The sequence below is a fragment of the Dasypus novemcinctus genome, chromosome 13 (genome assembly GCF_030445035.2).
Source record: "Dasypus novemcinctus isolate mDasNov1 chromosome 13, mDasNov1.1.hap2, whole genome shotgun sequence".
NCBI lineage: Eukaryota > Metazoa > Chordata > Mammalia > Cingulata > Dasypodidae > Dasypus > Dasypus novemcinctus.
In genome coordinates this window covers 4238768-4261053 of record NC_080685.1, presented here as the reverse complement: position 1 = coordinate 4261053, position 22286 = coordinate 4238768, and the positions used below count along the sequence as shown (strand labels likewise).

General features: G+C 41.2%; 1 protein-coding gene across 1 annotated transcript in view; it reads left to right on the top strand.

The window, feature by feature from the left end:
* The window catches only part of CATSPERE (catsper channel auxiliary subunit epsilon), a 270064-nt gene that overhangs the window by 203876 nt on the left and 43902 nt on the right, over positions 1-22286 (top strand). Inside the window, exon 18 of the mRNA XM_058309404.1 lies at positions 10021-10120. Within this exon, the coding sequence (XP_058165387.1) occupies positions 10021-10120 (100 nt within the window). The remainder of the gene's footprint in view (positions 1-10020; positions 10121-22286) is intronic.

Below are 22286 nucleotides of genomic sequence, written 5' to 3'. Positions count from 1 at the left end.
TTCTTCAAGTTCACTGATTCATTCTTCTGCCAGCCCCAGTCTGCTCTGGACATTTTTCATTTCAGTTATTGTGGTCTTCAGCTTCAGTAATTCTGTTTGATTCCTTTTTTAAATTGCTGTACCTGTGCTGAACCATGTCCCACTGCAGCTCCTTCCATCCCCCTCCCTGTCGTCATTGCCAAGCTCTCCCTGGTTGAGTCCGAGGCTGCAGAAACCACACATTCATCACTGCTAGTCCAGTTTAGAAATATGTCCACTCACACCTAATCCTGGTGCTCATTATTTGTCAAAAGAAAAAATCTTCTTCTCATTTTAGATGCTGTTAAAAACAAGATGTACCCTTCAGGTGTACCTACCTTCAGTAAGACAGTACTTCCTTTTTGAGGAAAGAAAATAAAAGCAAAAAGGTCACCTGTTCTCAAGCCCTTTTCTCTTATCCTATATTTCTCTCTCTCCTCTCCCTCCCCCTATAAAAACAAACAAACAAAATTTTCTATCTCTTTTCTTAGAGTCTCATATTTCTTATTCATTGTTTTCCTGATATCCTCTAGTTCTTTCTCTGTAATTTCCTTCATCTTCTTGAGCATTTTTCCCCTTTAAACCACATTCGAGTTCTTTATTTATTAAGTAATTTAGCTCTTTGTGATATGGTTGCAAATGCTTTTCCAACTTTTCATTTATATTTAGTTATATATCTTTATGTAGTCAGAGTGTCCATTCTTTTCCTTCATGGTTTCTGGATTTTGAATCATGCATAGAAAGGCTTTCCCAACTGTCAGATAATAAATTTCAGGGAATCCTAGCTTACTTTTTTTCCAGATGGCAGTCACTTGAACACCATTTCTCAGGATTCCTTTAAACAGCAGGAACCATGCATGAACCAGTCGAGGAGCCCTGCAGCCACGGGCAGGAGAGGGGGATCCTCCTGCCGGCCAGAGTGAGGCTGCCATCCACCTGGAGGGGTTTCCACCCAAGTAGCCTCTGAAGTCTTTGGTCCAGCTATATCGGTAAAGAAACTGATGCTGCTTGAGCATTTTTAATATCATTTTTTAAAGGCTTTGTTCAGTACGTCCACATTCTCACTTTCTTCATTGATATTTTCTGTGTCTGTACCTTCTTCCCTTGGATGGGCCATCATTTCCTGTTTCTTTGTCTTGTACTCTTTTTCTGTACACTGTGCATTTTAATATTTTAAAATATTAACTCTGGAATTTATTCCCTGGATGTCTGTTTCTTGGTTTTATAACCCTGTTGATTATAAAATGAGAGATTTTCTTGAGCCTCAGCTCTACCATCAGGAAGGCCTGCCCAAGGCAAGCGCAGTGTGCAGGTTTCCCCGTCTTTCTGGGCCTCTGTCTTGCCCCAGGCTTTAACTTGTTAGTTGTTTTGGAGTTGCCCTGTTTACAGGCATTTGGTTGTCACCTTGGTTTCCCAGTAGACAGACCTCCCTCTTCTGGATGTATGAAGCTAGCAGATCTTTGTCCCAGACTGTCCTCTGCTATAGGTTTTAAAATTCATTTTGTTGTCTCTAGCTGCTTTTACCTGGAGGGTAAATTCTGGGAGGATGAGCATGCCAGAGAGGACTTTCCCAAGTCAGTCTTTCCCAGTCAAAACAGGGCCAGGACCCCTGAAAGGGATACAGACCAGCTTCAAAGTGCCCTGGGGAGGGGTCTGGAAGGCACCAAAGACTCCTCTGATGGCTCCTCAAGCTGAGCGCTCCTTGCCTGCCCAGCAAAGCTGAATTTCAGCTTACTGTCCTCCACAGCCCTATGGGAGTGCTGCAGCTTTAAATCTCCATCACCACTATCACCCCTGTCCAGGACAGGTTGAAGTGATGGCTGCTGCCGCCTTTGCCCAGGATGGGTTGAAACAATAGCTGCCCTTTAGAGCTGGCACCCTAGGAATCCTAATCAAAAGCCACTATCAGCAATCAGCCATGTCCTCCCCTGTCCTTGGAGAAGAGAATTTCTGTGTCCCTTTCTTTCACCAGCAAGCTAGCCAGGGATTAGACCCCAAGGAGGCCTGCTGCGAAAACGGGAGACAGGCACCGGCAGCCGCCAGGACAGAAAGCAAGTCACTGTGCTTTACCATATAGCTTCTTGGACACTTCTGGCCTTTCACTGGATGCTGTAGTGTTCTTCTGGCCTCGGGAGTTTCAAAATACTTGTTCCAGACATTTTCTGCCTGTTTAATAGTTGTTTTGGTGGAAGGGCTGAGTCTTGGAGCTCCCTACTCCACCACCTTCTCCAGAAGACCCTCTAAATATCTTAATGGGATTGTCTCACAGCAGCCTGATAAAACCAAAGCAAGTTTGTCTCAAAAAAAAAAAGATGAAGGATTTGGCTTTTTGTGTATGGAGCGAAACCAAATAAAATTCATGGAAAACTTCAAAATATTTTATTATAATGATGACAGCACTGCCAGCTTGGAGTGAAAAGGATTGAGATAGATAAAAATAGACCTTTGGGCCCCCAAATTTCTGTAGGAAGAAAGTAGGCTCAGAAAGCTACTCAGCTACAGTAAGAACCGTTAGTTATGTAAAACAAATTACTCTCAGGGGGTAAAGCCAAGAGCCACAGAGAACAATGTAGTCACAGGACCACTCCTTGGCAGTGGAGCTGGGCCCTTCTCATGGAACATTCCCTATCCCTATAAGAGGGTGGCCTTGATAACTTATGCCTGGATGGATTTCAGAATGGCTGTGGAATTTCTATGTGCTTCCTGTTACTAGTCTTTTGGAACAGGAATGTCTATTGCAGACTCTTATTCCTGTCTCGCAATTCGTTGTGGAATATGTAGGGGATAAAGAAAGATACATTCAAAGAACAGCACCTGAGTCGCTTCACCTGCATCTGGACATGACACAGATAGAAAGATTATGGACTCAATCTGAATGGATGGATTTTGGAGGGGGTGAATTTGTTTTGCATATGGGAAGGCTGTAAATCACGGAACCAGAGAGGAAACTGTGGTAGATTATCATAATAATGGATCATGCCTCTCATATTGACTCTTAGCTTGGTCACATGACTTGCTTTGGCCAAAGGGACATCAGCAAACTTGACAGAAGCAGAGGTTTGGTAGTCAGTTCCACAGTGGGACTTGCCTTCTTGGGAATCTGAAACCAACAGGCTGTGAAAAAGTCCAGGAGAGGCCCAGCCGTCCCAGCCATCACAGCTAAGCCTAGTTTCCCAACAACGCACCAGCTTCTGTAATCACAGGAGAGAGTCCAAGTGGTATAAGCAGAGTAATGACCCAGCCAATCCATGATACCATAAATCAATATTGTTGTTGTTTTTCTAAAGATTTATTTATTTATTTATTTCTCTCCCCTTCCCCCCGCCCAGTTGTCCGCTCCCTGTGTTCTTCTGTGTGACCGTTTCCATCTTTATCAGCGGCACCAGGAATCTGTGTTTCTTTTTGTTGCATCATCTTGCTGTGTCAGCTCTCCATGTGTGCAGTGCCATTCTTGGACAGGCTGCACTTTCTTTCATGCTGGGCAGCTCTCCTTACGGGGTGCACTCCTTGCCCATGGGGCTCCCCTACATGGGGGACAGCCCTGCGTGGCATGGCACTCCTTGAGTGCATCAGCACTGCACATGGGCCAGCTCCACACAGGTAAAGGAAGCCCGGGGTTTGAACTGCAGACCTCCCATGTAGTAGGCGGATGCCCTATATATTGGGCCAAGTCCACTACCCAAATCAGTGTTGTTTTAAGCCACTAAGTTTTATTAGACGGTAATACAAGACTGAGAAAAAAAATAGTACAACCCTTTGGAAATCTTTTTGGCAGCTTTTTATAAAGTCCTATAATCCAGCTATTCTCTTCTTAAGTATTTAGCCAATAGAAATAAAAACATCTCTCTCAAAAAAAATGAACAAAAATATTCAGTGTAACTTTATTCATAATAGCCAAACTGGTAAACCCAAATATCTGTCAGGAACAGAATAGATAAAGAAATATAGTGTATTCATATGATGGAATACTACTCAGCAATAAGAAGAAGAAACATCAGCAATATAGATGACTCTCAAAAACATTCTGTTGCACGAAAGAAGCCAGATGCAAAAGGGGACATACTGTATAGTTTCATTTAAATGAAGTTCACAAGAAGGAAAAAAAGAAAAACTCAAAGCAAAGGTTACCTCTTGCAGGGGTTATGGACTTTGACTGAAAAGGGGAACAAGGGAATTTTGGGGGGTGATGCAAATGGTAGCTGTGACAGTTTGAAGCTGGGTGTATCCCAGAAAATCCTGTTCTTAAAGCTAATCCATTCCAGCACATGTAAACCTATTGTAGATGGACCTTTGATTAGATTCAGTTAAGGGGCTTTCCTTTTGATTAGATCACTTCAATAGGGCATGACCCAGGGTGGATCTTAATCCTCTTACTGGAAACCTTTATAAATGGAGGAGTAAAAAGATTCTCAGACACAGGAAAAATCAGCAAGACAGAAAGAAGCTTCCAAAAGTTGAATTCAACGAACCCAGAAGAGAGAAGAGCCATAGACAGAGCAGCCCGAAGCCAAAGCAGGGAGGCCTGGAAGAGAAGCAGTGCCAGGTCCCACCTCAGACTACTGAGTAAGAACCTCCATTTTAACAAGATCTTCAGGAGATTTACATGCACATTAAAATTTGAGAAGCATTAAAAGACAAATACAAATGCTGATTTAAGAAAACAGAATTTCAATGTAAAGACTCAATAAATGTTACTGGGATCATTTTTTTAATACCAAAAAAAAATTCCAGACTTATTAAAGACAAATGGAAAGCAAAACTTGGTAATTTTTTTTAAAGATTTTTATTTCTGTATTTATTTCTCTCCCCTTCCCCTCCCCCCCCAGTTGTCTGTTCTGTGTCTATTTGCTGCGTCTTCTTTGTCTGCTTCTGTTGTTGTCAGTGGCACGGGAATCTGTGTTTCTTTTTGTTGCATCAGCTCTCCGTGTGGGCGGCGCCATTCCTGGGCAGGCTGCACTTACTTTTGTGCTGGGCGGCTCTCCTTACGGGGCACACTCCTTGCATGTGGGGCTCCCCTACGTGGGGACACCCCTGCATGGCAGAGCACTCCTTGCATGCATCAGCACTGCTCATGGGCCAGCTCCACACAGGTCAAGAAGGCCTGGGGTTTGAACCGTGGACCTCCCATGTGGTAGATGGACCCCCTAACCACTGGGCCAAGTCCGCCGCCCAAAACTTAGTAATTTTGAAAATAAAATACAGGAAAACTCTTTATGGTGTCCTAGTAGTGATGAATTTTATTAACCAAGTCACAGAAAATACAAACCATAAAGGAAAAAATTGATAATTTGACTACATCTAAATGTTAAAATTCTGTAACTAAAAGATACTATAAACAAAGTGGGAAAAAATAGATACATGAAATGCAAATAACCAGCAAAGGATTAATATACAAAATATATAATGAATGCCTTAAAATTAATAAGAAAAAGTAAAACCAATAGGAAGATGAACAATATTTTGTTGCAGAGGCAATTAACAGAAGTTGAAATCTTTGGTAATAAAAGAAATCTCATACTCATCAGAATGCAAAAAAAGATTTATTAGTTAAAATATGACAATAGCAAATATTGTCAAAGATGTAGAATAATTGAATTTCTTATATTCTGCTCCTAAGAGTATAAATTGGTACAATCACTTTGTAGAGCATTTGGCAAAATCTAGAAAAGATGATTATGTATATACCATAGGACCCTGCAATTTCACTTCCAGGTACATACCCTAGAGAATCTGACACATTTAGGTAAATAAGAGACATGCAAAAGACTTCATATAGTGAAAAATTGGAAACAATGTAAAAGCCCATTAATGGACAACCGGATGAATAAACCATAGAGTTAGGCAGTGAACTACTACATACCAGTTAAAATGAAGGAACTAGGTTGCTTTTAAGAGAGGAAAATCAGATCACCATATTTGAGATTCATATTGGCCAGAGAAGGAAAAGAGAGATCAGGAGACTCATAATTTCTGTGGATACATCTCAAAAACCTAATGCTGAGTGAAAAAGAAGTTGCCAAAAGATACTTAAGGTATAATATCATGTATGTACATTGTAATACCCATAAAATAATACTATGTATTATTTATGTATAAGTAAAGCATAAAACCTAAATGAAAATGGTATATTCCAATTTTATATTCTATTTTTCTACATAACTGAAATATTTCATAATTAAAATAATCTTTAGGAGCAAAGCCCATGAGGAAAGTAGGGGATCAAAGGTCCAGGTAGCAAGGTAAAAAGGGAAGAACAACTCATCCTCTGAGACCAGGAAGAAAGAGTAAAAATGAAGTAGAAAGTGACTGGTTTGGAACAGGAACAGGAACGTGGACGTTAAGAAAGATCATGTACAATTGTCTCCATCTACTCGCATGAAGGAGGAAGGGGGGCCATCTGTAAACTATGAGCAGGGAAGGGTTGTAGAGGGGCTTGGGGGAATCTCAAAGGTCACTGAGCATAACAGGAGAAGATGCTGACTAAGAACCAGTGAAAAGGTGGCTGAGCAACACTAACAGCATGACTGAGGTAAAATACTGCAAATCCAAACTGGTCCATTCCCCATGGTTGTTGACTTTTCCCAATAGCGTGTACAAGAATTAAGTCCTATTATGGACACCCAAAGGTGGGGACAGATGACGAGCGCAAGTGGAAGAACAAGACATGAGTGAATGTAGGGTACTTGTGAGAGAGGACCATAAGGTCCAGGCTCCGTAGGGAAGGAATAGAGGCCACGAGGGAACTGCTGTGTAGAAATTGGGGGACTGGAAATCAATCCCTACGAGATCAAGAGGGAAGACATGTAAAAAAAGGATACATAAGGGGTTGGTCAGACTGCAGACTATTGGAGCAGCACCATTTTGGACTAACATGGCAGCACTTTTTTCTAAGGTAACTTATTTGTATCTCTGCTACTAGGAATCACTTCCCAAGATTTTTTTTGCCTTTAATTATCCTGAGATAATCAACTGAATAGTATAGGGTAACTACAGAGAGATGCTCAGATTGATAAGGCTCGGTGTCCTGTTCACCTTAATTATAGCAATGCATAACTGATAACAGGGTATTTGCAAGCAGTTTGATATGGTTTATGAATTCCAAAAATAGCTATTAGATTACGTTTGTTAACTGGTCTGTTCTTCTGGGCATATTAGATTGTGTTCAATTCAGAGCCTTCACTTTTACTTGATTAAATTATGACTGAGGCTTTGATTGGGCCACATCAGTAAGATATTGAGTCCCCACCCCTTGGTGGGCAGGGACTTGCAGAGAAAACCACAGCACAGAGGAGAGAGGGGGAGTTTTTATGCTGGAGCCTCAGGAAGTAAACATAGAGGAGAAGAACACAGAGGAATACAGACAGCTCCTTAGATACAGCAGAGGCCCTGGGAAGAGAGAGAACCTGAGAGTCTACAGCTGACCTTGTGGAGAGAACAGAGCAGCCTGAGCCTGGAAGAGAAATGAGCCCCCAGGGAGAGAGACATTGAGGAGGAAGAGGCACACGTGGCAACAGACTTTGGTGAGGGAAGTAACTTATACTTTATGGCCTTGTGACTATAATCTTCAACCCCAAATAAACACCTTTTATAAATGCCAACAGATTCCTGGTACTTTGCAGCACCCCATTTGGCTAACTAATACAGAATTCAATTAGGTATTCATCCAAGGTAAATTTAGGTGCTAATTAAGTTTTAAGAATCAGGCGGCCAACAGTGGTCCCTGGAAAATTAGTCCATAGTCTAGGTCTCTAGACTATAACAAATGCCTTGTCTTTAAAGAAAATGGCTCAGGAAAAAGGCTAGGCAGATAAATGGGCACCAATAGAGTCACCATTGCAAGTTCATAAGGTTGATGAGAATCCTGGAAGTGTGATCCAGTTGGGAACATAAGTCCTCCTAACCACCCCTTTGCTTTCTCAACTCCCAGGAGAACCCATTCCAAACTAGAGTTTCATGCTACAAAAACAACCCCAGAAGAAAGAGTGGGAATCAGATGCTCCCAGTCCATGCGAGGAGTTCAGGAGCAGGTGGTAAGGGCCACCCAATGTCGTCTCACAAGTACTGAGAGTCATACGTGTCTAATGCACTTGTAGATCAACAGAGAGTTGTCTCCCTATCCAGTTCCAAAGTTGAACTGGCAAAGTAGAGAAGTTACAAAGTGTAGGGAAGGTAGTTGCCAAATGGTGACATTTTTTAACTTCTCAGGTATACTTTATATTATATCCTATATTAGTAAATGTTAAGGAAAACCATGTTTATATGGGTCAGTATTTTTGTCACATATTTTTAATGAAATATATAAAGCATTGCCAAAGATCATGATAAAGAGCTTTAAGATCATTTAAAACCGAGGTTATGAGTCATGCAATTTATTCTTATTGCCACTAGATGACACTGTAGCTTACTGCTCTTGTAATGCCAGATCACAGTTCAATTAAGAACTTTTAAGTAAAACATATGGCTGTGCAACTAGTTCTTAGTAATTCAAGAATCTGATGGCTTTCAGAACACACAATTAAACATGCTCTTCCTTCTAAAGGTGCTAGACTTAGTGTTTTACTAAAGCTTGACCCAAATCTCTGAAACCATAAAACTGTGTGGGCAAACGCATAAATGTGTGCCTTTTCCTGTGGAAGAGGGTCTGGAGCACTCATTAGAATTTTCAAGTTCTCTATGACCCTCCTCCTCCACCAGGAAAGAAGCCATTACTCCTGAATAATTCCAGGTACAGCCCATCATAGCTAGTCATGCCTGTTTGAGAGCAAATCTTCTGAGTTCATCTCTTTATGATGAAGATGAAATCAAATCACCATCACTTTCTGACACCTAAAATTTTGGGTTGAATTTGTGAGACTAGGGCACAAATTGCTTTTTATAACCAAGGTCGGAGGGTATCAAGTGGTGCCAACCCTGGAAAGACAAATAAAATGACTGCAAGGTCGGGCAGAGATCTGGGCAGTGAAGGAGGCACTGTTGGAAATCTAGTATTTTTTGTGACTAGAGAGAGAGGTGAAGCAAAATATATGAGAAACTAGGAGAACAGTCCAAGGGTCAGTAGCCCAGGGGAAAGGGCCTGAAACCAAGATCCTACGTGAAATCTCCATCCAAGGGGGTTAATCCCAGCCGAAAATATGGTAATCAGCTCTGGGGATGCAAGGATGCGACTCCACCACTAACTGAACTTAGCTTTGCTCTCAAGCACCTGTTATCATTCGCATGGTAACAAAATACACAAAAATGATTTTAACTTGAAGTAACAGGTCTCTTTAAATTCACTGTGTTTGGGGAAAACCCCAGAAGCTGAATGGGCCTCTCAGTGCAGCCCCCGCCTCAGGCGAGGGGCGTCCGCTCCAGGGGCTCCGCCGGCGCCTGACGTCATCGGCCGGCCCTCTCCTCTGCGCACGCGCGCTGCACGCCGCCGGGGGAGGGGGGGCGCCGGCCGGCCCTTCTCCCGCGCAGGCGCGCTCCGCGGCCGCCGCTGTGCCTGAGGGGGGCGCCGTCTGCCGCCTGCCTGCCCCGGGGCTCTCGGCGCGTCTCGGGCCTCAGCCTAAACGTCCTGTGGCCTAATTCTCAGGTGCCTCGTCGGCCGCCGGGCAGGTGGAGGACAGGCCCCGCGGGCTCGCCTCGCCGCCCTCGGCCCACGCGGCGGCCCGTGCCCCCGGCGGCGTCCAGGGGCAGCTCGGCCCCTGCTGACCCGCAGGGGCCACGCCCGAGCGCGGGGACTCGACGGCTCGCAGCACGCAACCCGCGGCGCTGGCCGCGCGCTAACTGAGCGCCCGCTGCGGCCGCGCCCTCGCTGGGGGCCCCGCGGGTGAGCGCCCGTGCGCGCGCGTGGTGGGGCGCAGCGCGGACCCCGGGGCGCCCGCGGTCCAGCGGCTTCCGCGGGTCGCAAGCGCGGAGTGACCGACCCCGGGCCTACACCCAAGCCGTCCGACGCGGAGCTGGCACTGCTCACCCCCTGGTCTGCACGGGGCTGTCTGACGTGTTTGCTGTTTCTTCCAGGTTTCATGATAATGAATATATTGAAGATATTGCAGTAAATTTCATCGTGTGGGAAATACACGGCAGGAATGACTACAGCTTTAATGCTACTATGAGGAAGGTATGGCACCTTTGTATTTGTTTTATTTAGTATACAGCTAGGCATGCATTTCTCTTTTAAATCTGTATATAACTTATCCAAGGAAAACAACTGGACAGCTGTGAATGGGAAAAAAACACATCGGTTTATATTCTATGACTACTTAGGTTAGACTAAAAGGGGTCAGAAAAAAATGATGTTTATATTAGGATGGTGGAATCATGGGTGAGGATTTTCTTTTCTCACCAAATGGAATTTAATGTTTGGTTATTTATGGGCTTGCCTTTGGTTTTCAGACGTTTATCACATTTGAACTAAATCAAACGGACACTATGTCGGCTCCCCCGGTTGACTTCTTGGCGTCGTTGGAGCCCGAGGACCGCTATGCTTTATTCCCTCCTCGTCACTCAGAACGCTCCCTGGGGCTCCCCTGTCTCCCCTGGCTGGCCTGTCCGTCTCCTTAGTGACGCCCCTTTACTCTCTCCTTCCCCTCTGCAGAACACAGCAGAGAAGCTGCGCCGCCCCCAGTCACCGCCCTCCCCGTTTCCCAGGGAGGCTGCCCCCGCTCAGGGCCCGGCTCTGGAAGGCAGCCTCTGACCGCTGAGATTCCCAGGAGAGCTCACACAAACCACAACACAGCCGACTCCCCCCACGGTAGCCTCATCTCAGGGACCTTCATTCTCCGGGAAGTGTCGCCCACCCAGAGGGCAGCTGAGAGAACTGAGTTCCACCTGCTGCTCCCTAGTGCACTGTAAGGACTGACTGTCCTTCCATTTTGTTACCAGATAAGTCCATCCTGGCACACATTCACCCTCGCCTTGCTCAGCATCCAATATGTATTCCCTCTGGTCCTCTTCATTCTGGAATTCTCATCCCTAAACCATTCTACCCTTCTTCTACCTTGGCCCAGACTTCCCTTACTCTCTTCGCTCTCAAACATTTCTTAGGGTCCTTAGGGCTAAATGCCCCTAGCTGCTTCTTCAATAAAAGTTCCTCAGAGGATATCATTTTCCCTATAGTTTATCAAACCAAGGGTAATCATTCTCTCACCCCATACAAGTAAGGATGATATTGATGTTCTTTCTCATCCACAGTATCGTTTCTAGATCATGATTTCTTCACCGTAAGCAAAAACTCCATCCATTTGAGGCTCCTGACATCTACCCATCTGTTTTAGTTTGCTAAAAGCTGCCGAAAACAATATACAGATATAGGATGGCTTATACAATGGGGATTTATTAACTTATAAACTAGAAGTTCCAAGACTGGGGGAAAGATGTTCAAATCAAGGCATCAGGCAATACTCTGTCCCCAGACTGGCTGCCGGCGATCCTGGACTCCTCTGTCAAATGGGAAGGCACATGGCAGCGACTCTCTTCTCCACCTCTCATCACTTTCAGCTTCCTGGTTTCCATGGCTTCCTCTCTCAGCTTCGAGGAGTTTCTCTCTGTGTCTCCCTCTGCCCTCATCCCATTTAAAAGGACTTCAGTAAGAGGATTAAGACCCACCCTGGGTCACATCTTATTGGAGAAATCTTATCAAAGTTCCTTTGACTGAAGGGACCTAATTAAAGGTCCCACCTACAATAGGCTCACACTCACAGGAATAAATTAGCTCTAAGGACATCATTTTCTGGTCCATCCAGTATCAAACTATCCCGCCATCCCTACTTGTTGCTCTCATATATTCAGAACTTGATCATTTCTCCTCATGCCCTGAAAATGACTTATGAATTCTGCCATCTATCATGTAGTGTACCTGCTGGAAAGCAGTTTTCTAAGCAGGGACTACCTTGCCCAGTCCCATTTGCATCTAGGTGGGGCCATGCGGCTGGTTCTCAGTACTGGAATATGAGCAGAAGTTATATGTGTACTTTCAATGTTGAAGTGATAAAGAAGGGATCACATGAAACCTCCATGCCTTCTATCTTCCTTCATATAACAGTATATTACAGAAACAGTTAAAGATGGTATAGATGTGAGATAAATGAAAAGGATTCAGTGGGGGGACTTCCAAGGAGCCATAAAATAGAAAAAAAAACCTGGGATCATAACTCACACCTTGAAGGATAGTCACTCGTAAGAACCATCTAATGAGAGACATGTGCATTGGACTACTTGTGATCAGGAATTTTTATTGTGTAAATTCCATGAGAGTTGGGGGTTATTATTACAGTCTAGTACAGTTCCTGTATTAGTCAGCCAAAGAGGTGCTGATGCAAAGTAACAGAAATACGTTGGCTTTTATAAAGGGTATTTATTTGGGGTAAAAGCTTACAGTTAGAAGGCCCTAAAAACACCAAACTCTCTTGCCATGCGTTAAAGTATTATAGCGGGTGATCTCTACCTGGCCTGTCCGTCCTTCTTCCCGTTAAGGCTCTTTGGCCCAGATTCTTCTCATCTCAGCTGCGGGCTGGCATAGGGCTCAGCTGCTCTGTTCTCTTCAGCTACAAGCTATCAGATGAATGGCTCCTCTCACTCTGGGGCCCCAGGATCAAAGTTCCCTCCTCTTCCATGTCTGTAGAGCTCTCTCTGTTCCTGTGTCTCTTCTGTGTGAGTGTCCATTTATACAGCCCATCTAGGGGGTGGGGACTCAACCTGAGTTGCCCTAATGATGTGGTCAAATCAAAGCCCTAATCTTGATTTAATCGTGCAAATGTGAAACCTTTTAATTAAATACAAAGGGTATCACATCCATAGGAACAGGCCAGTTTACAAGCATAATCCTTATCTTTTGGGGGGGTTCATAAGTGATCTCAAACTACCACACTCCACCCTCTGAATCCCAAGAAAGACATTACAATATTCAAAAAACCTTAAATCCTTTCGACTAGCAATGCTAAGTACAAAATCATATCACCATCAGTTTATAGAAATACGGTTTGTCTTTGGGCAAAGTCCCCTCTGGCTGTAGACCTGTGAAACTTACAAAACAGTTCATCTGCTTCCAATATTCAAAGGGATAGACAGAGGATAAACATTTACATTACCATAAGGAGAATTTGGTAGTGAAACATGAGTCACTGGTCCTCTACATTTCCTAAAACCTGCAGGACATACTCCATTAGATTTCAAAGTCTGAGATTCTTTTTTTTTTTTTTAAGATTTATTTTTTATTTATTTCTCTCCCCTTCCCTGCCCTCCCCTCCCCCAGTTGTCTGCTCTCTGTGTCCATCTGCAGCGCATTCTTCTGTGTCCGCTTATATTCTTGTCAGCAGCACCGGGAATCTGTGTCTCTCTTGTCATCTTGCTGCGTCAGCTCTCTGTGTGTGCAGCACCACTCCTGGGCAGGCTGCTCTTTTTTTGTGCGGCTCTCCTATGGTGTGCACTCCTACGCGGGGGGGGGGGGCGGACGGACACTCCTGTGCGCATCAGCACTGCATGTGGACCAGCTTATTACATGGGTCAGGAGGCCCTGGGTTTGAACCCTGGACTGCCCATGTGGTTGGCGGATGCTCTATCAGGTCAGCCAAATCCGCTTCCCTGAGATTCATTCTTAAGATAATGGTTTCTTCTCATGGGGGCCTACCTTTTCCACAGGCTTCCCCAAAGGCTCATCAAGCATCTGGGTAGCGACCAAGCTCCAGTCCTCACCCTTTCCCCAGTCTCTTTCCCTAGTCTCTGGGGTACAATGTCAATCTCCTTAATACAGTACAGTGGTGACAACATTCTCCCTGATCTCTGGCGTACAGGCCCAGCCCTCTCAGGACAGGGAATTGGCAACCTGGTCTTCCCTAATCTATAAGGAGCAGGCCCAACCCTCTCAGAGCTATGGGGTGTCAACCTTACTCTCCCCAACCCATGGGAAATGTGTTCCACCCTCTCTGTACCCTGGGGTGGCAACATCCACCCTCTTCAAATGCCATGACAAACTCACCCTCTCTGTACAAATGGGCGGGGTTCCTCTCTTGGCCCAAGGAGATGTCTTAATTCCAGATTTCAGCTTCCATGGTTTTCCTCTTAAAGCTGTGTTCCCTTCCATCTCTCCCCTCCAAGTCCCTTTTAGTATAGGCTGACAATAGTTTTGTTCATACAGTGCTCTCAAAAAGCTTGTTGGTTTAGTATGCAGGAAGCAGGTGTCCAAGCCATCAGATAGGAAGACTCTCCGCAAGTCTTTCCTGGATAACTGCATTTTCAGTCCTGGCCTATAAGTTCCAAATTTTGTTAATCCCTCAAATGGGCACTATCAAGTAGGGGCTTGAATTCCAGAGGCTTGGAATTTCTGGAATCAGTTCTGGTTTCTTTGTGCCCAACAATTCAGTTATCAGCTTATCTCCTTCCTCTAACATTTTCTATAAGCTACAAGAAGCCAGGCTGTATTTTCCACATTTAGTTTGGAAATCTCCTTAGTTAATTGTCCAAGTTCCTAATTTTCAAATCCTGCCTTCCATATAACTTCAGGAATCTATCTTGCTAAGTTCTCTGCAACTTTAAAACATGGATCACCTTTCCTCCAGTTTCAAATGATAGTTTCATAATTTCCTTCTAAGTCCTTATCAGAATTAACTTTAGACTCTGTACTCTTCTTTCTTTTTTTTTTTTTTTTAGGATTTATGCATTTTTATTTATCCCCCGCCCCCATTGTTTGCAGTTGCTGTGTGCTCTCTGTGTCCACTGTCTTCTTTTTAAAAGGCACTAGGAACTGAACACAGGGTCTCCTATGTGGAAGGGAAGCATCTAATCACTTGAGCCACTTCTGCTTCCTGTTTGTTGTGTCTCTCATCGTATTTCCTCACTGTGTCTCTTGGCTGCATCTTTTCTCTGCATTATCTTGTTGTATCAGCTTGCCACACCAGCTTGCTGTCTTGCTTTTCTTCTTTCGGGGGTACCAGGAACTGAACCCAAGACCTCCCATGTGGTAAGTGGGTGCCCAACTGCTCAAGCCACATCTGCTTCCCATAGGCTCCATATTCTTGCCAACAATCTCAAAGCAATCTAGGCCTTTCCTATCAAGTATCTCACAAATCCTCCAAAAAGTACCCCTTACCCATTTATAAAACCGTTGCAGCATTTTGATAATTGCAAAAGCAGATTCTACTTCTTGGTACCAAATTCTGTAATTAGTCAACCAAAGGGGTGCTGATGCAAAGTAAGAGAAATCTGTTGGCTTTTATAAACGGTAAGAGCTTATCGTTACAAGGCCCTAAAGAGTCCAACTCAAGGTTACTTTCACACATGGTCGAATCAAGGCCCTAATCGTAATTTAATCAAGTAAATGTAAAAACCTTTGAATTTCATACAGTCAAAATGTATCACACCCAGAGGAACAGACCAGTTTACAAACATAATCCTTATCTTTTTTGGGGGTTCCTAAGTAATCTCAAACTGTTTCAGTTCCTCTATTAAAATTACATTTAAATTCAAAGAATTTGATCTCTGAACTCAACCCCCCATTCTTTAGCTCTCATTATTATTCCTCTTACTTTTTCTCATACCATCTAGACAACCACTGATATTGAACACTCTGGTTTCTCCCTTTCTAGCACTCTCATTTTTATTGTTTTTCTATCCAGTTTGAGCTCCATGGTTCAGTCCTTCAGCCACTGCCTTGCTAATATCTATCTCACTTTCCCCAATGCTGTTCTTGTTTACTATTATGGAGACTTAAGACATCCATTTTTCTGCCTTGTCTGTGCTTCTTTCTGAGCTGCTGAATGCCTATATCTGAGCTGCTGATCATGTTTACAAAAAAATTAAAATTGAGTAACTAGAATTGGGAATTCAATTATTGGAGAAGATGACTGAAGAAGTATTAGTCAAGTAAAAGAGAGGTCAGAAAAAGATATCCAGAATTAAGCAAACAGAGTTTTGATAATGTAAAATATTAGGGGGAAAAGCATATAAAGGATAGAGTACTCAAGCTAAATTCTAAAATTAGAGCCCTAAAAAAGAGAGAAGAGTGGGAGACAGAAGCAATATTTTCCAAAACTGGTAAAAGACACTAAGATACAGAAAAAGTAATCTCATCCAGTCACTTAATAGTAAAATTTCTAAAGTCAAAGATAAAAAGAAAAATCTTAAAAGTAACCAGAGCAAAAAAGATTAAGTACTTTCAAAGGAATAAATATAAGATTTAGAACTTGGACTTTTCAACAGAAATAATGAAAGCCAGGAAACAGTAACCAAAAAAAACTTTAACCATTAAAAGAAAAAAATTGCCAACCTAAAATTCTATACTCAATGGAAAAAAACCTTTAAAAAAGTAAAATGAACAATATATAATGCCTTAAAAGATAAAATTAAAATAAAAAATTAAGATAAAAGAGAAGTGAAGAATGAAATAAAAAGGAAATGAATGAAAGTGACCAATTTTGAAGGCAAAGATACACTATATGGTAAATGGAGTCCCTGAATGAGAACACCAAAGCAGATGAACAGTGGTCGTTTGAAGCTGTACGTACCCCAGAAAGCCATGTTCTTAAATTTAGTCCATTCATGTGGGTGTGAGCTCATTGTGAGTAGGACCTTTTGATAAAGCTACTTCAGTTAAGGTGTGACCCACCTCATTCAGGATGGGTCTTAGTCCTATTATTGGAGTCTTTATAAATAGAATAAGTACAGAGTAAGAGAAAGTGATAAAGCCACAGAAATAAGAAACTGAAATCAGTGGAACCCAGAAGAGAAGAGAGAGAGAAGGAGATGCCATCATGTGCTTTGCCACGCGGCAGAGGAGCCAGGATCTCTAGCAGCCAATCCTTGGGAAGAAGATGACCAGCTGATCATGCCTTGAACTGGACATTTTCTAGGCCTCAAAACTGTAAGCTAGTAAATTCCTATTGTTTAAGCCAACCCACTTCATGGAGCAACCGAGTAAACTGAAACAAACTAAGGCTAACACTAATTTAAGGAAACATCTTCCCTCACCAAAAAAAAATGGTTTGAAGCTTCATATGGAAAGAGCATAGCAAGGGCACATATGTCAGCTTATCAAACCAGAACAACCAACAATAAGGACATGTAGGCAAAAATGTGAGCAACTTATATGGGAAATAAGATTAGATTATCATCACACTTTTTTTTTTTTTTTTTGGAGGTACTAGGGATTGAACTTGGGCCCTCATACATGTGAAGCAGGCAGCCACTCAGCCACTTAGCTATACCCACTCTGCATCATCATTTTTACAGCAATGTTCTATACCAAGAGACAATGGTATAACAAATTTAAGATACTAAAGGAAATTTGAGCCAAGGATTTTATATCCAGCAAAACTGACTTACCCTATAAAGGGCCTGTCAGACAAAGTGCTCCTAACACACAAAACACTTAGGGAATATTGTTCTCATGAACTCTTCTCAAGGAATTTACTGAGTAGTAAGCCTCAGGCAACCAAAATGTCTATAGAGATGTCGAAATGACTATAGGAATATAGGAAGCATTTTTTATGTTGTTACTTGTAGAACTAAAAATGAGGATTAAAAGAGGAAAAAGCTACTATATAATGCATGTATTCAGACAGTGTAGATATAGTAATACTATATGGTGGAAGGATGTGAAGAGCAATGCAAGAAAAAAATTGAAACATCAGTAGTCATGGTAGTTTCAGTATTATTATTCTGAAGCTGTCAAGTGGGTAATGTGAGATAAATGTATAATTATGAGATATTCTAAATCTATTATTCCGCACCAAATTTTTGATATGAAAGCAAGGAGATGTATATTACAATAGAAAATGTTAAACAAAAAGCTTGAATTTGAATTGGATTCAGTATAAACCCATGAGTATTAGATATTTATCTCAATATATATATATAAAGAGAGAGGTGTATATGTTGGTAGAGAGAGAGAATTTTTTTTCTATTCTGTCCACTAAAAGCCCTAGAAACAATGACCAAGTAGAAGCAATAAATATCCATAGTACCCGGATTGTTTTCTTGAAATACCGTATCTCACTAAAGTAAAGTAACCAGGGATTCTTAGATAGTGTGCTGGTTCCAAGTCTGAAGGAGGAAATGTACAAGATGAACCTAGAATATTTTTATATACCCAATGGCAAGGAAGCATGAAAGACTGCTACAGAAATCATGTTAAAAGGAATCAGAAGCCAAACTGAAAAGGTTCCTACTGGGAAAAAAAAAAATTGAGCTTCTATAAGGATAATTATTCCAGTGGACTGAAACCCATAAAATGTGTTAATTCTGTGAGTTTATAATGATTTTTTTTATTTGCCTTTTGAGAATGGATAGGAATTCAATTCCTTATCTTGAAAACTGGCAAAGAAAGGCAAAGAAAGAAATATATGTCTTTCTTTTCCCATAAAAATACTGCTGGATAAACAAATACAATAGTAAATGTAGAAAATATCTCTATTAATTATTCCAGTTGATAAATGAAAAATAAATGATAGAATTGGAATTTCACCATTTTACAACTGCAATGAATTAATGGGTCGGTCAAGGCATTAAACATAAACAGCTGCTAACATCACTAAAAGAGAAACAATCAGTCATTAACATACATTCTGATGAAAATAAAACACCACCAGCCACATTCTTGCCAAAGAGATTGAACCTGAATCTTTTCAGTCCCCTGTATCCAGCTGCCCATTTGCAGGAGGGAAAAAAGGACAGAAAAACATATTAAACTGAACCATGAGAATACAATCAGCAAAATCCAGGATATGATTCGTCCAGGATTGTCAACAGATAACATTTTAAGGAAAAGGGATGGAAAAGGAACCTGTTTAAAGGAGACCTAAAAGACATTTAAAAATATTAAATGGGTGAGACTAAACCATTATGTCTAGAGATTAGATAATGCTGGGAATGCAGTATAAACTATAAAGAAATACAAGGAATTGGTTACTATAAATTTTAGGATAGTGATTCCTTCATGGAAAGAGAGGTAGCTGTGATTGGAACACATCGAGGATCTTGTACAGTACCTAGAAAAGTTACATTTTCCTGGATGGTGGTTATTAGAGATTTGATTTAACTCATTATATTGTACACTTGTTTGTATTTTTGGCATCTTTTATTTTTCAATAAAAACATTTAAAATAAAATGAAGGAATTTATAAAATTTTGTTAGAAAAAGTGAAAAAAGACATTTTCAGATAAAAATTGAGAGGATTTATGACAAGCAGATTTACACTGAGGGTGTCATTCAGGCAGACCAAAAAAAGAATATTTAATAAATAATAAAGGTTCAAGTCAAGAATATAAGGAATATATAACAATTTAATGAAGATGGACAAGTCTAATTTATAATCATCTAATTACAAAGCTTCAAACATGCTGTATATGATTAATCCTACTGAATGGTATGCTTGAAAATGTTGAAACAGGAAACTTTATGTTGTATATATGTTTTCACAATTTAAAAGACAGAGACTAAAACAATGGTAATTAAATGCAACACATGATACTGAACTGGACTTAATAATGGAGGAGCAAATACCTCCAAGGACATTAATGGGACAATGAAAAAAAGACTTGGAATATAGACCTTATGCTTTATATTAATGGTAAATTTCTTGAATTTGATAACTACTTAATGTGGTTACAGAAGTGAATATCCTTGTTCTTAGAAAAGATACATGGAAGTATTGTTCAAGGAGTGTGATATATGCAACTTAACTCTCAAATGTTTAAAAGATAGATAGATAATAGAAATAGAATGATCAAAAAGTGTTACATGTTAAGAGTTGTAAAATCTGGTATCTGGTCAGGGGTATATTGGCTTTATATTATTTTTGCAACTGTCCTGTAAGTTTCTAATTATTTCAGAGTAAAAGTTTATATAAATTGAAAGAACTAACTCAACTTCTGGGAAGATGGAGAATTAAAGAGGCAGAAGGCTCACTTCTCTCGCAGGAAAATGACTAGAAGAGAAACAGAAACTGTCTGGAAAACTCTTTAGGGCTTAGGACACCAGGGGAAGGCTAGACACCAGGCAGAAGAGAGAGAGGCAAAGGAAAGGTATTTCAGCTGGCTGGAAAATCCCGTGAGTAAAGCTGCAGCAGCAACTGTGGGCACCTCAGTCCATAGCCACCTGCCAGGGGCTGGAGGACCCCAACTTCAGAGCAAACAGAACAGAGAGAGAAAAGAATGGAAAAATTGAGCAGGGGCTCAGGGGGTTGAGTGACAGCGTGAGGTGCCCCAGCATACATACTATGGGAGTTCCCGCAGGAGAAGAGAAGGGAAAAGAGGCAGAGTTTTTGAGGAAATAATGGCCCAAAACCTCCCAACTCTCATGAAAAACATGAATATACATGCCCAGGAAGCACAGCATATACCAATTAGAATAAACCCAATTAGACCTACCCTAAAACATAATATTCAGAACACCAAATGCCAAAGATAAAGAGAAAATTCTGTAAGCAACAAGGGAGAAGTGAAACATCACATAAGAAGGATGTCTATCTACTAAGACTTAGTGTGGATATCTCCTCAGAAACCATGGAGGTGAGAAGGGAATGGTATGGTATAATGATGATACTGAAAGAGAAAAACTTTATCTGGCAAAACTGTCCTTCATATATGATGGCGAATTTAAAATATTCACAGATAAGCAGAAACTAAGAGTTCGTAAAAATGAATCCAGCTCTGCAGGAAACACTAATGGGAGTTCTGCAGCCAGAGAAGAAAAGACAAGAGAGCGGCTTGGAAGAGTGTGTAGAAGTAAAGACTAACAAAGGGTAACCAAAAGGGTAAAAAGATAGACAAAAATAAGATATGACTTATGAAAGTCAAAGGATAAAATGGTTGAAGTAAATAACGCCTTTACAGTAATAACATTGTATGTTAATGGATTAAACTCACCAAACATAGGCTGACAGAATGGTTAAGAAAATATGAACCATCTATTTGCTGTCTACAGACTCACTTTAGACTCAAGGATGCAAATAGACTGAAAGTGAACGGTTGGAAAAAGATACTCCATACTAACAGTAACCAAAAGAGAGCATGGGTAGCTATACTGGTGATGGATAAAACAGACTTTAAATGCAAAAAAAAAAGTGATGAGATACAGAAGGCCATTATATATAAATATCTATGCACCTAATCAGGGTGCCCCAAAATAAGTGAGGCAAACTGACAAAACATAAAGGAGAAATGGATGCCTGTACAATAATAGTTGGAGACTTCAATATGCCACTCACATAAAAAGATAGAACACCTAGACAGAAGATCAACAAGGAAACAGAGAACCTGAACAATATGATAAACAAGACGGACCTGACAGGCATATACAGAACATTGCATCCCAGATCAGCAGGTTATACATTCTTTTCAAGTGCTCATGGATCTTTTCCAGGAGAGACCACATGTTACATCACAGAACAGCTCTCAATAAATTTAAGAAGATTGAAATTATACAAAACACCTCCTTTGATCATAATGGAATAAAGCTAGAAATCAATAATAGGCTGGAAAGAGGAAAATTCAAAAATATATGGAGGCTAAATAACATACTCCTAAACAATCAGTGGGTCAAAGAAGAAATTACAAGAGAACTTAGTAGATATTTGAGACAAATTAACATGAGAACACATTTTATCAAAACTTTTGGGAGAGAGCAGAGGTGGCTCAAGCAGTTGAGCACCTGCTTCCCACATGAGAGGTCCAGGGTTTGGTTCCTGGTGCCTCCTAAAAACAAACAATAAGCAAACAAATGAAAAAACCAATTCAAGGAAGTTGATGTGGCTCAGTGGTTGAGCACCAGCTTCCCACATCAAGGTCCTGGGTTCAATCCCTGGCTCTGGCACAGAAATTATGTAATACAGCAAAGGCAGTGCTGAGAGGGAAATTTATAGTTCTAAATGCCTCCATTTTAAAAAGAAAGAGTTAAAATCAAAGACCTAACTGAACACCTGGAGAAATTAGAAAAAGAACAGCAAACCAATCCCAGAACAAACAAAGAAAAAAATACCTAAGATTAGAGCTGAAATAAATGAAATTCAAAAACAAAAACGTAGAGCATATCAACAAAACCAAAAGCTGGTTCTTTGAGAAAATCAGTAAAATTGACAAACCCTTAGCCAAACTAACACCAAAAAAAAGATTGAAAGAAAGAAAAGATGCAAATAAATTAAATTAAGATTGGAAAGGGGGACATTATGACTGACCCCACAGAAATAAAAAGGATCATAAGAAGATATGAGAAACCGTATGCCAACAAATTAGACAATCTATTAATAGATGAAATGGGCAAATTCCTAGAAATGCATAAGCAACCTATATTGACT